This window comes from Aulonocara sp. 'chitande type north' Nkhata Bay, linkage group LG16 (assembly GCF_057382095.1).
Source record: "Aulonocara sp. 'chitande type north' Nkhata Bay isolate Kocher_YH1m ecotype deep benthic linkage group LG16, A_spYH_male_GT1.1, whole genome shotgun sequence".
NCBI lineage: Eukaryota > Metazoa > Chordata > Actinopteri > Cichliformes > Cichlidae > Aulonocara > Aulonocara sp. 'chitande type north' Nkhata Bay.
In genome coordinates, this window is record NC_141359.1 from 16,691,712 (window position 1) to 16,714,327 (window position 22,616).

Here is a 22,616-nt window from a genome sequence, read left to right on the forward strand (position 1 = left end):
CTCAGCCAGGTCACTGTCACACACCGCACACACTCACAAATACACACTTAGCCTGGCCTGGAGGAGCACTGAGTTCAGGCCAAAGAGCTTTTCATCGTCGAGTGAGAATCACGTAATGGAGAGAGAGAAAGAGAGCACGACATGATCATTCAGGCTGAGTGTGTGTGTGTGTGTGTGTGTGTGTGTGTGTGTGTGTGTGTGTGTGTGTGTCCAATAGAGAGAGATTTAATCTTTAATCAGCGTTATTGTACCCTGCACACTGATATGGACACACAGTATATAATTACATCTGCTGCACTCGCACACACACAGGTGTCAGTGGGTGTATGTTTCTCGCTCCACTCGACACTACAGCACACTTTTACAAGTGTCCTGCGTCTTTGTGTTTTCAGCAACAAACTGGAACAGTCCGACAGGAAGAGTCACACAAAGATGCCGTGACAGCAGCTCTGCGTGGAGACTAATACATTTAGTCTCCACGCAGACGTCCAAACGTTCACAATGCATTTGAGAGATGTCGGGGTGGATTCGAAGCGGTGCCATGTCCCAGTTTAATGACCTGCTGCTGGCTGCTCCACTTTAACTCCTTTACATCTTACAACACGTTCTCGCTCTGCTGACCAGCAGCTTGACTTTAAAGAAGCGGGGCTTAACCTCTGAGGAAGCTCCGAAGCTGTTCCAGTCTCCTCCGATCAAACAGCTAAATGGGGTCGAGGCATGTGAGCTGTAACTTCACCAGCAGAAGGCGCTGCGAGAAATGCTGCTATTGCTCTGTTATAAAGAATTCAAATGCTTTTGATATATTTACTGGAATTAATATGTTAAGGGTTTGATCTTTATATTCAGACTAACAATTTAGGATCCTGTACATCAGGGGTCGGCAACCTTTCTGGTGATGAGTGCCATCTAAAATTTCCTTAGAAGTCAACGTGCCATATGATTGCATTAGCAATAAATTTAATAATGCTCTATATGAACAGTTACACACTATATAGAAGAACTTCATAGCACTATATTTGTTCGCAGATGTTGGCAGCTATCAGCGAATAGTTATCAGCTATTTTGAAACAAAAAAAAGACACTTTTTATCCATAACAGCAAATGAACTGTACAACAGAAAATGCAAACGCTATTTATGGTCTCCTCACAACAATGATAAGAAAAATAAACTGGGCCAATATGGCATTTTTGTTAATACAGGGACACACATGTTAATGTGATCTCTGGTCTCCCACTCAGAGACACAGGTCTCCGAGTGTCCAGCTTTCAGACGGCTACCTGAGGACTCATGTGAGAGAAGATCTGCTCACACAGATATGTAGAGCCAAATACTGTCAATAAGGCCTCTGCAATGTTCTGAAGACAGTTCAACTTGTCAGGTAGTGATGTCCAGCAGGTGAAAATGAAAGCTCCATGAACACGCACAGCTGTGGATTCCAGCTGCTTCGATGTTGCATTAACTGGCATTAACTCAGCCAGTTAATGCGAGACAAATCTAACTGCTCATTAAACCTTTCTGGTTTGATCAGAAAAGGAAACATTGGTACAAACACCTGAAAGTCCCGAAAACACATTGTGAATTCTGTCTTGAGTCTACGGATGTATCCGTGTATTTCTGTGGTGCTGATGCTGTGCTGAGCAGAAAGCTCCTGAAGCATCGGAATGTGGAAAGCTAACAACGTCCCTCTCACCAGTAGGCTAAGTTATTTTTAGCCAATTACAAGTTGAATCTGGTACTTGGGGTTGTTAGTTAAGATACCGTCATTAAGAAGCAGCACAACTAATGTGTCTGTGCGAGCTAATTTGCGATGTGCACCGCTGGTGTGGCCATTTATTTTTTAATGCACCTTCTCAGATTAACTCACTGTGTGTCGTGCCCAGAGCTGGACTGGGACAGAAAATTGGCCCGGGCATTTTGACTAGAGACCGGCCCACCAGGTATTATAGGAAAAGCCATAAAGCCTTTGAATGAAAACAAACGCTGTTGTGACAGTGATGTACAGTCTTGTTGGTATATGTATGATTTCTATACATTTTACATCAGATAAAAACTTTGGTTGTAAGCTTCAGATAATTATTTAATAACAGCCAGACATTTTAAATGAAAATAAGAAAGTATTTCTTTGTGCCCCCCTCTCCCTGTTAATGCCCTACCTGCCCCCCTGGCAACACTTTGCTAGACCCGCCCCTGCACAGTTACCAGCTGTCAGCTACCTAAAAAAGGATCCTGGTGTTATTTGTCTCTCAGAAACAGTTCATAACGTCCCTTCAACTCATTCATGTCACCTAAAAGGTAAACCTGTTTCTCCATCACCTGTTCAGCTCTGATGATTCAGTAAGGACATCTCCTGGTTTCATCTTCATGTTTCCCTCTCACCACATATCCAAACTGATATCATGACCAGCAGCTTTACAGCTGTGGCTCCAGCAAACATCAGCTGATACTAGAGATTAATATAAAATAAATTCTAACAACAGCTGATCAAGCTTAAACGTGCTGCTGTTGTTTAGCGCGACATCCGCTGGTTTCCTCTTTCTGGCGCAAAGTGGGCGATAAACAAACAAGAGAGAAAAGCCGATCAGCTGATCATTGATCAGTTTCATGATTGAAGTAGAAACAGGAGAGGCAGGAGGAGAGAATGAGAGAAGAAGAGGCAGCTGTGCAGCGTAAAGGCAGAATAAATCCAGCTTTGTGTCTTTTTTTCATTCTAGCTGAAGTACGGGACAAGCTGTGTTCCTTTTCAGCTCAATACAAAACGCGTAATATTTTCTCTGAATACGAGACGATTCCGTCTTTTTACGGGACGGTTGGCAACTCTACTAACTTATGAATAAAATAAAGTTCATGCTAGCTAGTACGCAGTACGAGTTATTGTAACTGACTGTAAAAAGTCAGCACAACGAAAATAAACTCCACCTAAACTTGGTTTATATCTGACCTGGATAGACTGCAGGTCATAACTTCTTACCTGAAGTTCAGTTCACCTGACACTTGGACCGGGGGCTGCCTCGGGTCTCTCCTCCTGCCTCCCCTTTCTCTCATCCACCCGCTGGCCTCCACCACTTGCTAATGTTACTGAATCTGTGGAAGCTACGCCATAGCCACCACCAAACAACTGGGTTATTTTTATACACCGGCCAGCATCTGGCCAATCCACCACCTTTGATTGTTTATACCGTTACAAAAAAATAAATAAAAAAATCATCGGGCCACCGAGCAAATGCCCGGTGGCCCGATGGCCAGTTCAGCTATGGCCGTGCCATTAGTTATCCCTTCGTGTGCCAGCTGTGGCACGCGTGCCTAGGGTTGCCGATCCCTGCTGTACATTATCCACATTCTGTATCATATTCCATCAGTACTTTACACAGAACACTTACACTGTATTGTATGACCTCATAATTTGTATTAATAGTTGACTTAGATATTCTTAAACCTCTTACAGATTTTTTAATGTTGTGGTTTTAATAAGGATTTTAAAATTCTGAATTTACATCTTTTCAGTCTAAAGACGATTGCTTTCAATTTGGGACCCAGCAATACTAAGACTAAACCAAACCATTAAATCATTTTATTTTATTTAAAAATGTTGAGGTATTCATATATATTAATTTCTATTTTAACTATAAGACAAGTCGGGCAATTACAAAAGTCACTGAGAGCTACTGGGAACCGTCACGAACTGCTCTGTTGAATTATAATCAATTTAACAGAGATATTTTAGAGTGAATGGACTCACAGCCTATACAACAGCAGCCACAGCATAGCTCACAATGCTGACATAACTAGCAGATGCTGAGGCGGAGCTAAACATACAGAGGCTGCGTAAAAAACTGCAGTGATGATGTCACTTGCGGGTTCAGTTTATCCTGTCAGACCTCAATCTCCAATCTAGCATTCACACACAGACACACACACACACACACACACACACACACACACTGTAACCTCTCCCAGGGGGCAGCAGCTGTTGATGATGATGAGCCAAAGTCACGCTTGCTCAGCAGACAGCAGTCAGACTTTACAAATTAACGTCCCGTTTAGCTCTTAATGCCCCTCTGGGTATCCTGACAACTGGCATGATGGTTGGCATGGGAGTGCAAAGTACAGACTAGTTATTTCCTCTCACGCAGGACACGAATCACCTGACTGTCAGTTTATGACTGAAAATGTGAGGCAAAACAAGATGTCGCCCTGGTCCTACCTGCAGTCGTGCTGGAAGGAGCGCTGAGGCCTGAACTTAAGCCGGGAGTCGGAGTTAGTCCTGCAGGCTGAAAACTGAGCCCTGTGACCTGGGGAAGAGACCTGGACTGGGCCCCTACTCATATCAAAGACATCAAAGACCCATTAGAACATATAAAGAGCCGACAATAAGAAGAATCTCTGCTGCTGCTGCTACACTTGATTATTATTTAGTTTCCTTTCCATTCAAATCTTTGTTTGGATCTCGGGGAACACAATTAACAGTTATTTAACTAATCGTACGATTTTTACATGCGCTCATGCAGACGCTGCTGTGATACGACAGTCACATGACAAACCTGCTGCCTGCTGCCTGTTGTCTCCAGCCTGCAGCTGTCTCACTCTCCGGAGGTGAGACCTGCCATTGTAGTGCAGCTGGGCCTGAGCAGCAGAGGTCAGCTGCAGGTTGCACACCTCACACAGCGAGTACGTCCCGCTCTGACCTGAAAAGAAAAGCAGGGACGAGAGGAGAAAACGACATCGTTTGCCTTGAGTTGCAGAGGTATACTGTGCTGCCGGTCACTTAACAAGTCAGTCACCTGAGGATGTAGCTTGTGGGACAGAGAGACTGATGGACGTAGGTGTGGGCGTGTCCATCAGCTCTTGACACATCCCTCCAAAGCCAAAGATGTAACCACTGTCCAGGAACTGAGAGGGGCTGAGAGGAGTCTTCATCCCTGCAGACGAGAAGAGAGAGAAACACAAATTATTTAATTATTAGGAGATAATTCTCCCAAAAGTTGCATTAAGGTTTAAAATAACTAAACACCAAAGACATCTACTTTTTCATTTTAACTTGAATGAGCTTTGACACTTTGAATTGAAGAGCTGACCATCAGAAAAACCCTTATGATACAGGTTTTGTTGACCTGAACATGAGCTAAGCATGTGCTATAAAATAATATATAAAACTATAAAACAGCGGTGCAAAAAGGTTAGGGTTATTTTAATTTGCCTACATCAGGAGTCAGTGTGCCAGCTCCAAAGGTTTACCAGCTCTGTAAGGAGTCACTCTCAATTAAATAAGTTGCAAATCCACTCAGATGACCTTCAAAGAAACTGAAACTTGAATTTCCTAATCACACCAGTTAATATGTGTTACTAGAAGAGATTATCTTAAAGACACTAGCAAAGAAATAAAGAGAAACGTCACAAAATAGCACTGAAGTGATTCAACATAGCAGCTCTGCCTGCAGCGCCAGCGTGAAGGTGACACCAAACATCGGGATGTCTTAAACAGGAAGACTCACTGAGGGACGGACGGGTGGACGGACAGACACGAGTGAAACAAAGCGCGAAGCATCAAACGCTCACAGGGAAAGTGATGAAGTAATGACTAAGAGGAGAGAGAGGAAGCATGACATATGTGTGTGTGTAGGTCAAACCATGACTGCGTCCATCTGCTGTCCTGGCAGCGCTGCCAAGTCACATGACCTCCAATAAAACACACACACCCTCTCATTTAGTTTGGTTTACTGCCACAATGTACATTACTCATATAAATACAGGGACACGATCATTACGGCACTAACTCAAGGTCTACTTCCCTCTACTATCGATACTCGATTTCGTCTGTGTGCACAGCGGCACAAAATAACTCATTATGCTTGAGTGAAACTATAGTTTCTGCACATAAAAAACATAAAATTTTTACAAAAAAATGTGTGAAACAGTGCTGACAATCTTTTTTTCATGTGAATTTGTGACAGGTTACATTACACTCATATAGTCTGAGCCATTGTGAAGTTTAAATTACTGAAATCTGACTTAAATAATGTTAGGAAAGGTATTTGGTGTTTGCAGCTCGAGGAATAAAAGTAAAGGCCCTGCTCATCCCATTCCATTTTATTTATGTAGCGTGAAATCACAACAGAAAGGGCCTCAAGTGGCTTTATATTTTAAGGTAAAAACCATACAATAACACAGAGAAAACTCTACCAATCAAACAACCTCCTTTGAGCAAGCACTTGGTGAAAGTGGCAGGGAAAAACTCCCTTTCAACAGGAAGAAACTGCTGTCAGAATCAAGCTGTTCTACTTCTTCTTTTTTCTCTAGTTTCAGTCACCTGCTGCGTTGCTCATCTGCCTCTCCTGTGACTAGAAGGCTTGTTCTTGAACCCCCTCCTCAACTTTTCAACTGCCTGCTTGTTGACTGTTCTGCATCCCAAAGTGAGGAGCTGGGTATGCTGCTCTGCCTTGGCTCATAAGTCTGTCTATTTGAGCCTTTTGGGTTCTTTTGCTTTGCCCATTTCAGCCTGCCATTGTGCCGTTAGCTCCATGGGATTTCTGTGAGGTTGGCCACTAGAACAGGTGTGGCCTGAGACTAGCTGGAGTGATCTCTGGTGGAAGACAGTTTTAGATCTAGCTCAGTCTGCATCGGACAGGAGCGTAGCTTGAAACATCTCCCTTAGTTTTACTTTCCAGATTTTTCTTTGTTAATTCGTCATGCACAGTTTCCCTGTGTCTTGTTAGACACAGAGACTGAGGCTCACTGGTAATGCAGAATTTAGCGCTGTAAAGGTAAATAGAGACTAACACTCTAATGTGTAAGGCAGAGACACAAAACAACCCATGTCACGGTTCAGTTATCAGGAGACACTTCCTGTCTCGCTCCCTCTTCCAGCTGGTTGTTAGTGGTGGACTTTATGTTCTGCAGACAGCTGGTTAATCTGCCACTGTGATGAATTAGCTTCAAAAATGTGCGCGCGCGTGCACACACACACACATACTCACACACAGAGCGAGAGAGCCAGCTCATGCTGACATCAGCTTCAGCAAGGGAAGGATTAAATATATCTGCTCTATTGAGCTGGGAGTTACACACACACTCTCACACACAGGTAACTACATGCACACATCTTCACTCTCACACACACAAACGCACAAAGTAAGACGCAGACAGAGAAAGACTAAGTCAGTGAACTGAGAGTTCAAGATCCAAATGAAATGTGTGTTTAGCTTCTCAGTTGTAGAGTGTGTGTGTGTGTGTGTGTGTGTGTGTGTGTGTGTGTGTGTGTGTGTGTGTGTATGAGTCTAATCCAGGCTGACCAGGCAGTCAGTAATCAGAGAGGCCAGCTGTGGGTTATAATCTCATACATACATAAGCACACACACAGACACACACACACACTGACACTGGTCAAGCAACAATGTAATTCGTGACTGATGAGGAAAAGTAGAAATATGTTCAGGTAGAGCTTCTCACCAACCTGGAAAAGACTTCAAAGAAACACCTGACTGAGTTTCAGCCTCATCTGCATGTCCTTAATGTTGCGGTGAAATGCAGTCCATCATCTCTGTCAGTGTGTGAATCTCAGACTGTGACTGCTAAATCCAGAAGTGCAAGACCATAATGAATGTCGAGAACTGAATACTAAACTCAAAGATGGCACCTACTCATTTGAATTAAAAGTGTTCAGCTGATGGCAACCCCCCGCCTGCCCCCTCGCTTCCATACTGTGCAGCCCACTGAGCATCACTGACCTAACAGACATCATAACACTCAGCCTTTAACTTTACATTGGGATGAAGCAGACCAAATAAAGCTCCAGTTAGAGCTATAATACCGCTATGGATTAAAAAGATAGATACAAAAACATAATAATCAGCCTTCTTTGCAGTTGGAGGTGTCAACAGTTTTACACACCCTTTTTACAACAGTGCTCTATGGGAATAACGCCATTAGGGCCGCTGGGGCTTCTTCTATTCTACCAGTGGTCACACTTTTAACATGAGTGGCCACTGTTAGAAATAGGGATGGGTATCGTTTAGGTTTTATCCGATACCGGTGCCAAATCGGTACTTTTGAAACGGTGCCGGTGCTCAAACGGTGCTCAAACCGGTGCTTAAAGAATGGAGAACACAAAATTGGTCCAAGAACCTCTCATGTTCAGCTGTTTTTTTGTAAAAAGATAACAATGTTAGCCTTTTCTGCAGCTATGGGGCATATATGGTATCACTCTTGGCTGGAAGCAGTGCTTAAACAATGGAAAAAACACAAACTTTGTCCAAAAACCTCTCATGTTTAACTGTTTTCCACTTTTTCTTTGGTCATTTTAGCCTTTTTGGCCAGGGTGAAGGGAGTATCTGCCATCAAACAAGAAGACAGCTGCATGTAGCTATGATGATGTTTGCTAGTTCACCTTACATGCATTAATGTAATAACGTGGTTAGCCTACTCAACGTCAATCACACAAGAACAACATTAAGCTACTCACGCAGAGAAGAACGGCTGCTGCTGCCATCAAATACGGCGCATTTCTCGGCTTTTAAAAAAAACGCTATGCGTCGCCAGGTGTTTCATCAGATTTGAGGTGTTACCTCCTTTGACAGTATCACAGTATCAGCTTAAAGCACTTGTTGCAGGCTGCTGAGTTTGCATATTTTGCTGTGAAGTACAGCCAGACTTTTAACGCTTCGCCTTGGACATTTTTAATCTGTAGCTCTGCTCTAACAGAACGTACGTACCTGGCCCCGCCTACTATCCTCGGAAACGTAAAACAATTGGCTAAAAGTGTATCACAGCTCAGGAAAAAAAAGCACCGAAATAAAGCACCGAAATGTGCGCTGCTTTTCGGTCTGGTTACTACCGTTTATGTCAGAACCGGTGCCATGATGGCACCGGACACCGGTACCCATCCCTAGTTAGAAACATGAACAAAGTGACATTAATGAGCGCAAGTAGGTGTCTGTCTACACTAGTCATGCCAAGAAGCTAAATCCAGTCGGCCCTTCATAGCTTTTTAAAACACCCCTTTATGTTTAAATCTGGTTACAAGTAAAAGGTGACAAGTTACATTCTCAGGACGTGGAAAGATTCCTAGAAAAGTCTAAAACTGGTTTGAATTGGAACGCTTTCACCTCATCGATGCTTAAAAAAATGCAAATAAATGGTGTTGGGATTTTTTGTTTCATTTGGTTGGGTATTTTTAATCAGTTTACTTCATGTAAACTGTCTTCTTTTTGTCCTGTGAAAAAATCAGTGCATCCCTCTCTAAAAAGAACATGACAGCACAGCTTAGGTTTGCAAAGTTGCATCTGAACAAACTAGAAACCTGAGGAACCAACTATCAAGTACGGTGGGGGAGGGGTGATGATTTGGTCTTGGACATCTTGCATACACTGAATCAGCTATGAACTCCTCTGGACACCAAAGTATTTGCAGTCAAATGTGACGCCATCTGTCCGACAACTAGAGCTCAAACAGGACAATGAATTCAAGAACACCAGCAAACAAAAGAATGGCTGAAAAGGAAAATAATCGAGGTGCTGCAATGGCCTGGTTAAAGTCCTGAAATCCTGTGGAAGGCCCTTAACAGAGCTGTGCATAAATAAAAGGCAGCAAACCTCAATGAAGTGAAGCAACCTTATAAAGAGAGTGGAATAAAAGTGCTCCACATAAATGTAAGAGACTAATAAAATCATACAGAAAACAATTACTTCAAGTTATTGCTGCTAATGTTGGTTCCACAAGCTACTAAATCAAGGACTTAGTTTTTCAGACAACTGCAACGAGTCTTCTGAAATCTTTTATTTTTGCATAACTGTATGTCTCGTGCTGTGATGCATGCTGACCTTATTTGTGCAAGCCTGACTGGGAAGACAAATTTCAAGCTATCATTTTTTTTTCAAAAAATCTCTTCTCTGCTTATAACTAATGTCTTCTATAACCTTCAGCATCCTCTCAACAATGTTTTGGCGGGCTCACATAATAAGGTAAAGATTTTACAGAAAAAGACTCAACAAACTACTCAGAGCATGAACTTACTGGCGACAATGGGAAGGGAAAACATCCTTTTCTTAAAATGCTTTTTCCCCCCATCAGGGCATTTGATAAATCCCCCATGACAGAATAACTAAGCTGGCCTAGACTGCTCCATCCATGGACGTGTGAAGCTTGGTAAAAAAAAAGTCCTTGTTACTTTTTAGCTTAGCTAGCAAAGGTTTAGATGTCGATTCCTACTCTGCGTCAGCCATTCTTGCATCTTTCCCCTCATTCAAACTGTAACTCTTAAATTCTTCCCATCAATCTGATCCACAAACTAACGTGTAATATTAATGGATAATGGATTGGATTTATATAGCGCTTTTCAAGGCACCCAAAGCGCTTTACAATTCCACTATTCATTCACTCTCACATTCACACACTGGTGGAGGCAGCTACGGTTGTAGCCACAGCTGCCCTGGGACAGACTGACAGAAGCGAGGCTGCCATATCGCGCCATCGGCCCCTCTGGCCAACACCAGTAATATTCAGTACAATGGTGCCAAATGTAACATTACATCTAGTACAAAACGGTAAAATATTCAATAACACCCACATTCCATGGCTGCTGCTACCTACCAACAAGTGTAATAACCTTTTTAGCAGATCTGTATGTGTATTTATGAGTATTTATACTTTCATATTTGCTATTTTAATGTTATTAAACTCACTATTTTGCTCACTATTTAAATAACTATCTTATTATATTACATGTTTATTGTATTATTTAATTCTGTGGAATTTAATTTAATTTCTGTGGAATTAAATAATACAGTATGCAGTAAGAATGTATGGATGCTAATCTGCTTAGACATAAGCTCCGCTCCAATTTCACTGTACAATGCCCATGTACCTGTATCTGTATCTTTAACATGACGTCGCCTCTGCCTTCATTAAATAAATATTTCAAAGTCTATGTCTTGTTAAAAATTCTACATTCTGCATCAGTGTTTTTCTTTTATGCGAGCTGACATTTTTCAGGTCTAGCAAACTCACATGTCTCACAAACATCCATTTCAATGCATTTACAGTGAAGCTCTAGTCATTTGCATGCATGTACCTAAATAAACTTTGAAAAACAGCAGTCACCATTAAAATCATTTCCCACAAATTAAAAAAAAACAGTAATTCATTCCCTGATGGAGCTTATGAAGGAGTGTTTGGATGTTGAAATGGGAAAACCGCATGCTGTCTATTTTTCATTTCAATTTTCCTCATGTGGGCCAGTCAGGGGTAACCAAAGGGCCGGATGTGGCCCGGAGGCCGTACAATGCCCAGGTCCTGCTCAAGCCACTGCCAGCTTCACTCAACATGTGCACTACTATTAATGTTAACTGACTATTGTTAGTTAAAAACCATTTATGTACAAAATATATGTCAACTTTTCAGGAACCACCAGGCGTGTGTTATTGTTCAGTGGTGTATGAAATCTTTTATGAACCATTATTCTGGTCTGAAGAGTTTTTTTCAAACCAGAGATGCTTTTCAGCTTATGTGACAACATAATTGACGATACCAGTTCTCCCCATGTTAAATCTTATATAATCTGATCTTGTCTTGCTCCCACAGTGTTTTTATTTCTGCGAGTGGACAAATGAGGAGCTCGTCTGAGTAGTGGAAAGCTCTGAATCCTGCTGGGGTTAAAGATAAAGAGGCGAGGGGCACCAATGTATGTCACTGTTCCCTGAAAGAGACACCGCATAGACACACGTGCGTGCACGCACACAGCGTAACCTCAGGGGAGGACAGGGAAAAGAAACTAATGGAGATCTGAAAAGACAGAGAGACATCGGAGAGTGGCTGTCTCTCACCCCGAGGCTTGGAACTGGTAATAACAGTGGTCAAAGACACACACAGCATACGAAGCGGTAGCCAGCAGCAGAAATGTTGAAACAAAGTACTAGATATAGTGTGATGTTTGTCCCTGAATTAATCTGAGATCCAACATCAGAACAAACTCGTTACAAATTTTGCATTTGTGAATATATAAATTGTATATTCTCACTGCAAAACAGTGTCACATTGTTTAAAAGTAAAACACATTCTTAACCACACGAGTAATTGCGTGCAGGCCGTATCTTCTTCTGCTGTAAGGTCTTGAAAAATGTCACTGTGACAAACTGTTGCCTCACTGCAGTTTCTGAGGCGTTGCACACTGATACAATACACATATTTTCACAGCTGTCTTTTGAAAGAGGTCAAATCAGAAAAAAATCTTTCCATTGCTATTTTTCACATATATTCTTGTTTTGTTGTGTTGAGGGGAGGAGGGGTCAGAACTGGACGAATCAGTCTAACCAAACAGTTTCCATATAAATGTTTTAATATCTGCTTAGTCTTTCTTTCTTTCTTTCATTTGCACACAGAGAGCTTTCTTGAAGGCTGCGATTTCCCTCCAGCAGAATGTACAAGGTCAACTCTCAGCAAACTAATTCATGTCTAACCTCAAAACCAAAAGTGGAATAGCTCTGACCTGAAACTACAAGCTAAACACTGCCTTTATGGAGGTTACTGTGGGGAAGAGCTACCAGAAAGGTTCAATTCAGGCCTAATTTTTCTGTTCAAAGCTGTAACACAGCTAGGGACCAACTCACAAAACCACTGTAACAATGTTTAATGATTCCAGTTGTCAACACGTAAAATACAAAAGCCGGTTCTACTGCATCTGGTTTGTTTTAACTCTATTTTTAAAGGTTTAAAAGTTCAGTTCATTCATGTGTAAAACCACGACAGTTCCAAACCTAATCAACCAAGCATAATAATAAAACACTGTAATGCACGAAAGAGCAATCTGACTGAAAGCATCATCACAAGTCAGTTCTGTAACAGTATTACATTATAATTAAAAAAAACATTATAATGTTACGTCATGTTAGCTTCTAAAGGGATTAAACAGGCAAAAGTTTCTATATCATCCAAAAAATAACTGAAATAAACAGATTTTCAGCCTCATCTTTCATGAGTAAGACAAGCGTTATCGTGACACTAGAATTTTAGGAGTGAAAACAACTGCTAAATTAAATACCATGCAAATGAGAATCTAATCCACTAATAATGTCAGCATTTTGGCATACTGATGTTCTTTTACATGCTCTCACTGAGACTCACTGTGCTTTCATTGTATCTGCTTATTTTGTTGCATTTTTTAGAATCTTGCTGTTCTGAACATACATTGTTTCTGTTTTTATTATACACTGTACAATCCTTTCATTCACAAAGATAGTGACCTGCTCTCAAAAATAAGCCTTAAAATTCATAAACGTCAAGCAATAATTTTGAGTAAAATGCAGCAGAAATATAGAAAATTAAAGGTTTGCTTATTGAAATAATGAATCATCAAATAAAATATGCTTAGTACAAAGTGAATTTATACCAACCAAGTATATTTCATTTGACCAGATTCGGTTGCATTGTACTTATGTAAAAAAATTATGTGCAAAACCTACATGTATTCAAATTACTCGATATGTCCAGCCAAATACTCCCCTAAAAGTCTTGTTTTAAGGTCGACACAAGAAGTGCAATAGTGCTACATGTTTGCTAAAATGCTACAAGCTATGCAGAAGTGACTTATGTCAGCCTTACACCTTCAGTTTCCAAACAATTCCAGTCTCATAGGCAATTACTGAGAGTCACAGTAAACTCTTGAAACTGGCATGCTCTTTTCAATTTAATCATTTAGTGTACGGTGGCCAGAAAACTTCGAACTTACAAGAAAATCCAGAATGTTTAACAGCTTAAGATCAATCACATACAGGAAGACATCAGTCAAATGTTGCACCAAGCCCCTACTTCCACTTCAATCTTCAATATTTGTTCTTGTAAATTTATATCCGGGACATGATGGGAAATAGTCTCAAAAGAAATCTAGTTCCAGTTTTGCAAATCAAAAGCCTCAAAGTTCTCCAGTCTTTGAATAAAAGGTGGTGCACTGCCAGATTGTTTTCATTGTCTTCTAGTTTATGTTGAGCATCAGCCTTACCCCTTCTTCAGACTAGCTTATGGCTTACTGTAGCAAGAAGAAAGCTTAAGCCTGGATGCTGGAGCTGGCATTCAGTGCAGGAATTAGCCAAATACCACATCCATATCTGTATATGAGCAGCATTTCACATAAAGCCACACACAGCACTACCAGGGGGATGAGATCACATTCGTGTTCCGGCTAAAGTGAATCTGAAGAGCTGCAGGGGGCCGAAACCTGAACGCACCGTGAGGACACACGAGGTGATTCCCACTCTCGTGCTTTCTCCTGTCTCCGGAGATGTATAACAAGGAATCGGGTGAGGTTTACCATCACTTTGGATATTAATCTTGTGAGCATCTCCAAGGAGACGAAGAGTAAGATGTAAAAACATGAGGAAGCTTTTATATTATCGATTGACTTGAAAATAACTCAAAAATTAAAGCTTCGAATCCATACGCCCCGTAAAAAAGTGAATAGAAACTCCTGCTTATGGAGCTACATGTCTCACCAGTTGTTCTTAATCATCCACTGGAAAATGTTGTTATGAGCAATTCTTACCGGAGTTTAATCACAGACTGTTTTTGCACTGTAGCCTCTTACTTTAACATATTCTGCTGAGCTCGGCTTGTTATTTAAGGTCTGTGAAGGATTATTATAAAATAAAATCCCTCTGTGGACATTAGTAAAAATATAATAATTGTTATTTCTCAGAATCGTTTTTCATGAGGCCACAGCAGACTTGTAATATAATAAATGTTGGAAGAGCAGAAATCACATGAAATGCACTCTTATTTAAACAAAACGGCTGCTCTTTTTGTTTTTACACCTCATTATAGGAAAGTTAAGTTGTTGCCCATAGCGAAAGCCCATTGCTCATTAGGAAAATGAAGTTCTTCCATCCTTAGAGTTGTGAGGAAGAGACACAAACAAGGGAATTAAGGAGTCACGGCAGCCCAATGAAAAGCTCCAACAGGTGGAATGACACGTTTGCAGACAGTGCAGACTTCTGTGTGACTGTTTTGTGGTTGTCAGAGAAACGCTGTGCTGTAAAAACACTGCCGGTGATGTCACTGTGGTCAGTCCTCACACGCACAGAGTTGTTTTTCCATCACATTAGAGGACATCGTGCAGACTGACATTCATTTCCTGTAGACTTTCCCTAATCCTTAACTTAAGTCTTCCCCTATGAAATGTAATGATTTATGTAGACTTGTTTTCTGCCCACAGTGTGACTGTGCAAACAGATTTAGGTCCTCACTTCATGAGTGATGCAAGTACTCACATGAATGACTGCCTGCAGGCACACTGTCCTCTGCCCAAATGCTCAATTTTCTGTCCGTGTTGTCTCTAAAACCTCGCTCTTTCTCCTACATTAAAAAAAAGATAAAATTTTCTTTATTCACGTCACTGTCAAAAAGGGAGCTACTGTTTGCCTCTCAGCAGGTTTAGATTAATAAACACACAGTTTTAAAACTATTTATGCCATTGCTATTTTCTGGCAATCTCCAAAGCACACTAAACGCCTCGCAATGTAAGTATTTAAACTTTTTTTTTTACCACAAAAGTTCATTTTTTCCAGTGGATAAGCATTTGAATGAATACACAGCATCACGGCAACCTCCTGAAGCAAACCGCATTTGCAAACTGCTTGACTAATCTAAACATCATGAAGTACATATGGAGCACAAAGCTAGTGTCCGGTTTGCTTTTGAAGCTCGAGCACAGTCGGTGCGCACGGCGTCAGATTTTGCACGTGGGCGTCTGCAGAGATCAAATAAACAACATGCAGACATCTTCAGATGTGAAAATCATGGATTGGTGGAAAAAAATCACAGACACATTTTTGAGTCATTATTTTTGATGGAGGTCCAGATATAACCCAACCACATAGAAACCAACACACACAAAAATAATTTAAAAAAAATTGATTTTAATATGAAACACCAGCAGTCGTGATGTGACAGAAACTAAGGCCTGAGTCACACAAGCCTGCAACAGGTGAGTGAGTGGTACCAAAGACGTATGAAGTGCTGCACTGAAAACCTCCATGTAATTGCTTTGGTCACAAGCAGATTGCCACAGTTGCCAGTACTTTGCATGTAAGTTACTGACTAGTTTGCAAACACTCTGAAAGTACATGCCAAGAGCAAAAAAAAGGTCAACTGAGGGTTATTTTAATGGACAATCGTCCATTTAAGCATATTTATGTTGCACAGCTGACATGTCATCAGATATCACCAGTTCTCTTTTGATAAGTTAAGAGACAGCCCCAATAGAAGTATTGTTTTATACTGGCAGCGTTGTGGCTGAGGCTGAGACCATTCTTTGGTAATGAATATTTTTTCTTAAGGTGAACAATCTCCATTTTGGGTTTGTGGAGCTCTTTTTCTAGTAAATGGTGAGTATTTCCAGACAAGTCAGCATCTTCCATGCAAACCGCTGGTGATCAGAGCAATCATAAACAGTTTTTTGGCGCTGCACCTTCATTGCAACCAATTTCACTCAGCAACCTTCCAGCAACCACTCGTCAGCTGGTCAGGGAATTCACATTTTTGCCTAGTGACTGGAGATTTTCCAGGCCAGCCACTCTCCAGTGAAAAAGGACTAAAGCAGCTCACAGTAGCAGGCAAGAGTCTTGCACTGCAGGACCGCTGTCACTGATGTGAGAGTGTGTGTGAAAGGGTGAATGAGCAGAAAAGTGTTCGAGTAAAAACATAACCTGTGCATGTGTAGGTCACATCTGTTAATCTATTTTATCACATCCCCTTTTCAGATTAATAAGGGAGACCACATTAAAAGGTCATTATGATAACTGCCTTAATTAATCTGATTATTTCTTATACTTATTATTGATTTATTAACTGTTTCTCTCATTGTGAACTCAGACTGTTTTCTGGGATTTTATTTGGCTCATGTTTAGATTCAGGGTGTGTTTGTATGAATTTTAATCCTCTCATGTTTATGCCTGAGATGATATTGTACAGATTAAACACATACGTATTTATAACAGGAGGCGCAGCGAGATTGTTTTATACGTCCAACCTTCACTTCAGGACAATGTGACTTCAGCTCTGTCTTTAAATAGCTGCTCTGCTCCATCAGGACCTGACACTAACTGCTCAAGGTGAACCTCCAGTTCCACACTAAAATCCAGGACTGCACTGCTAGCACTGACTGCTACTGCTAACAAAGGCACCCGAGACCCCCGGGGCCCCCGACACTAATGAACCGCCTTCCTGTCCCCTTCAGCCACAGGCAGACTTAGAGGAAGAAATATACTGTGAAATCATTAGACCCATCAACACAGTTATGAACATTAATCAGTTGAAATTAAATGTTTTATGTTGTAAAGCTCACATTCTGAGGTGAAAAAAGAAAAACAGCACCACCGTAGACTAGTTTCTCTTATAGGTGTTGTTCTTGTTTTTCTGTCTCAAAAACTCCCCACTAGGCTAATTTTAGGCTAATATGATACTCATTCAGTTGAGGTCTTTTTAATGACATGTACATTAATTATTTACAGATAAAAGTATCTGTAAATGTTATTTTTTTCATATTCTGTTTTTCACCTCCCAAAAAAAGGAAACCTCAGGGTCAATGAGATAAACCAGATGTTCCTCTATTACGGACTGTTGGGGATTACCACCAACAATCACACACAAACACACACACACACAAACACCCACGCAGACACAAACACAGATAAACACACTATTGAATGTAGGTTACCCAGCAGGCTGTGCAGGATTTGGTGGGACATGATTGGTTGAGCCAGATGGAGATTGTGGGCCTGGGATTATAATCCAAAGATAAGTGTGTGTATGTGTGCGTGTGTGCATGTCTGCAGTTGTAGCTCATTTAGTATAATCTGTAGTCTAATAATAGAGATTACCACTTGCACTCTTCTGAGCATCTACTGACAGTCGTCTCACTCGACTGGCTGTTCCTCACAAAAAAAACTCCTCTGACCTCTCTGTGAGTGTGTGTGAGCACGTCAGAATATCATTGCTGTCCACTGATGGTAGAATACACCAATTATATACTACTGATGGTAGTATACACCAATTATCTACCACTGATGGTGGTGTACACCAATTATATACCACTGATGGTAGTATGCACCAATTATATACCACTGATGGTAGTACACACCAATTATATACCACTGATGGTAGTATACACCAATTATATACTACTGATGGTAGTATGCACCAATTATATACCACTGATGGTAGTGTACACCAATTATATACCACTGATGGTAGTGTACACCAATTATATACCACTGATGGTAGTATGCACCAATTATATACCACTGATGGTAGTGTACACCAATTATATACCACTGATGGTAGTGTACACCAATTATATACTACTGATGGTAGTATACACCAATTATCTACCACTGATGGTAGTATGCACCAATTATATACCACTGATGGTAGTGTACACCAATTATATACCACTGATGGTAGTATGCACCAATTATATACCACTGATGGTAGTGTACACCAATTATATACTACTGATGGTAGTATACACCAATTATATACCACTGATGGTAGTATGCACCAATTATATACCACTGATGGTAGTGTACACCAATTATATACCACTGATGGTAGTGTACACCAATTATATACCACTGATGGTAGTGTACACCAATTATATACCACTGATGGTAGTATGCACCAATTATATACCACTGATGGTAGTGTACACCAATTATATACCACTGATGGTAGTATACACCAATTATATACCACTGATGGTAGTATGCACCAATTATATACCACTGATGGTAGTGTACACCAATTATATACCACTGATGGTAGTGTACACCAATTATATACTACTGATGGTAGTATACACCAATTATCTACCACTGATGGTGTACACCAATTATATACCACTGATGGTAGTGTACACCAATTATATACCACTGATGGTAGTACACACCAATTATATACCACTGATGGTAGTATGCACCAATTATATACCACTGATGGTAGTGTACACCAATTATATACCACTGATGGTAGTATGCACCAATTATATACCACTGATGGTGTACACCAATTATATACCACTGATGGTAGTGTACACCAATTATATACCACTGATGGTAGTACACACCAATTATATACCACTGATGGTAGTATACACCAATTATATACCACTGATGGTAGTGTACACCAATTATATACTACTGATGGTAGTATGCACCAATTATATACCACTGATGGTAGTGTACACCAATTATATACCACTGATGGTAGTATGCACCAATTATATACCACTGATGGTAGTGTACACCAATTATATACCACTGATGGTAGTATGCACCAATTATATACCACTGTTGGTAGTACACACCAATTATATACCACTGATGGTAGTACACACCAATTATATACCACTGATGGTAGTACACACCAATTATATACCACTGATGGTAGTATGCACCAATTATATACCACTGATGGTAGTATGCACCAATTATATACCACTGATGGTAGTGTACACCAATTATATACCACTGATGGTAGTATGCACCAATTATATACCACTGATGGTAGTGTACACCAATTATATACCACTGATGGTAGTATGCACCAATTATATACCTCTGATGGTAGTGTACACCAATTATATACCACTGATGGTAGTGTACACCAATTATATACCACTGTTGGTAGTACATACCAATTATTAGTCCTCCACAGTCTGGACTCTCTGCTCAGTTTAGCTACAGTTCCCCCGCTGTTCTGCACGGCCACCAACCCGCCCAGCTCTCCAAATCTCATGGCTCAATATTCTATCTGCATCCCCTTCAGTCTAGAGTAATCATCCCCTTTATTGAACCACAGTCCGCTAGTTAGTTAATGATAACAGGCTAATGTTATGTTAGTATTAACTAATATTAGTGTAATGTGGCTATTAGGTAATTGCTAATGATTAAACGGTTAATGGTAACATGTGCACTGGCCAGGTTCATGTTTATAACTGCTTAATACTTCAGTGTTGTTGAAACTGGATCAACTCTGATCTTTAATCAACTCTGAAATTCCTCCTAAAGTGTTGTTTAGCATTATGAACATTAACTACTTCAGCTGTTAGAGAGGGGAAGAGCCGTCTGTCTGACTGTTTGCGGTGGTGCTTTGTGAATTTGTGAGTCAGCTGGAGGAAGCATAGATGGCTTCCTCCTGTCAATACTGTCGGAAATGTCTGTCTTATGTAATGTGAAATGTGTATATAAATTAACATTAATTTCAGCATCAATTAATATCTGAGTATGAATTTTCTTTATAACCCATGTATCTACAGAACTTCAACAAAAATGGGGCATCCAACGTGGAGACAGCTGCAACTGTCTCCACATTCTACCACTGATGGTAGAATACAGAAGTTACAGAAGTTACAGGTTGTAACTTCTGCTACTAGAAAAGAGAGAAGAGCTAGCAGAGAGAGACTGTGTTAGCAGTCCTACAGCCTACTGTACCTCAGCTTATTGGATTTCAGAAAATAATTCTGATAGTTTTGATATCAAAGTTAAGGTTACACGTTCTTTATTTGTCGTTGTCAATCATCATGAAGAAACACGACAGAATGAAATAACGCAAAACGTGAAACAGCCTCTTCCCCTGGAATAACATGTGAACTGTGATGGCTCTTAAACCAGATGAGCTACTATGTCTGGTTGTCATTTTACTCTGTTAATCAGTGTTGTGCCTCCTTGCAAATTCAGCCTAGTAAATAATTAATTTGCAAAGCACACCAAAGTGGGGCCTCCCTCCACAGGTTACACCGCCAATCTTCAGTCACCGGACTCCCAGTGGAAATGTCTAAGATAACAACCGCCCAAAATGTGCATCAATTTTATTCACAGTAACAGAAGCTAAGGACTCAAAGTTGAGGCCAGAAAAAAGCATCTACTTTGCCCAATAGATGAGAAGATGACTATGGCATCATTTCTTTCTCAACATGCTGACTCATCAAACATTCAACAGTTGTTCCACTTAACTAATGGAGGAAGAAACACAAGACAAAAGCAGAAACGCACACCTTGGCAGACAGTTTAAGTTTCTCCTCTTCTAAAGGTATTTCAGACAGCGCGTTGAAGTTTAGAACAGACTGAATGACATCACAGAGGAGAGGATGTTAAGTGTGAAAATGTGCCACCTTTTCTATAAACGGAACACCCGTCACCTTCATGTTGAGGACATTGTGACTTTGTGTTTTATGGTGTTAACTTTACTGATGTTTTCCTGTTGACACACACAGTCGTCCTGACTGAGTGGCAGGTATTTCAACACAGGACCAGTCAATCCACTAAACAAATCTTTACTCTTTCTGTTTTTGGTGAATGTTACTTGCTAAACATGCAACTTTAACGGCCAAAAAGGAGCAATGAATCTCCTAACAGGCACTGTGTGTGTAAAGCTTGGTATAGCTCATGTCTTTGTGCCAAGGAGCTTAACACACGTCCAGAAACCTCTACTGCCATACTACCGCATTGGGTGACATGCTCTTTCATTAGACTGAACAAACACAGCTTCACTCAGTACACACCATCCCTCTGTCTTAGGGGGTCAGAGGATTAAACAGTCTCTACAGTATAAAATGTGGATTATTCTATTGCTCAAGAGGGTTTCCAGCAAATGCGATAATTAGCTCTGTGTCATTACTGAGCCTCCTCAGAAAAATGTGTATTCTATAAAGGAAACATTGGACTTGAAGCAGAGGTCCAGGGGTTTTACTAGATTTTTTTAAATTTATAGTAGTGAAATAACAGAGTAGGTAAAACCTGTTTAAAATATGTGATTAACAGCAGACTACCGTTATTTCTACACACACACAAAAGCAGGGGCAATTCAATTCAAAAAGGAAAGAAGTTCGAATCTACTATGTTTCCTCCCTGTCCGCTGATAAATGCATAAACAGAGTTTGAATGGTGGATCAGATTGGGGAAGTTGCAGAAACTGTCTCTTGAGTGTCAGAAGCATTGGTTTTGGATTTTAAGAGTTGTTGACAGTAATAATAAAGCAGAATAACATATTTATCCTTCACCACGCCAGCTTCCTGAACACATTCTCCATAATCGCTTTTTTAAAATGTGATGGTATCAAACCACAGACCATAGTTTTCATCAACATGTACAATAGTGTGCAAAAGTCTTAGGCTAAGCTTCTTTTCTTTATATTATTTGGTATGACCACGTTTTCTTCATTACAGTCTGAACTCTTTTAGCCAATCTTTCTTTTAATTTCTTCCTGAAGGACTTGTTGGATGTTGGCTGCCTTTTGTTCTGTTCTCTGTCAAAAAAATCCCACACTGCTTTAATAGTGTTGAGGTCCAGGCTCTGGGGAGGCCAGTCCATTACTGACAGTGGTCCATTGTGTGTTTTCCGATCCAGGTATGCTTTTACTACATTGTCAGTGTGTTTGGGATCATCGTCATGCTGAAAAATTAATCTAGATGTTCTCCAGATGGTCCTGTATGGTGAATCAAAATCAGTACTTACAGATTGATTGCTACCACTTTTGTCAAGATCCACAGCACTGACTGAAATGCAGCTCCAAACCAGAGATCTGTATTCTGCGTTTTTCTATCCAGGTATATTCTTACTGGATTTTCAGTGTGTTTATA

At 40.6% G+C, this 22,616-nt stretch overlaps 1 protein-coding gene across 6 annotated transcripts in view; it reads right to left on the reverse strand.

Moving 5' to 3' along the window:
• The window catches only part of znf385b (zinc finger protein 385B), a 66,522-nt gene that overhangs the window by 32,999 nt on the left and 10,907 nt on the right, over positions 1–22,616 (reverse strand). For 3 of the 6 annotated variants that reach the window (XM_086267832.1, XM_086267836.1, XM_086267831.1), the window contains 3 exons: positions 4,780–4,917; positions 4,540–4,683; positions 4,203–4,316 (listed from right to left, as the gene is read on the reverse strand). In XM_086267832.1, coding sequence (XP_086123958.1) covers positions 4,203–4,316; positions 4,540–4,683; positions 4,780–4,915 — 394 coding nt within the window. In that variant the 5' untranslated portion in view covers positions 4,916–4,917. Of the gene's footprint in view, positions 1–4,202; positions 4,317–4,539; positions 4,684–4,779; positions 4,918–7,448; positions 7,468–8,456; positions 8,552–15,249; positions 15,281–22,616 lie in introns of those variants that run through there. The other 3 variants (XM_086267834.1, XM_086267833.1, XM_086267835.1) reach the window with 3 other exon arrangements.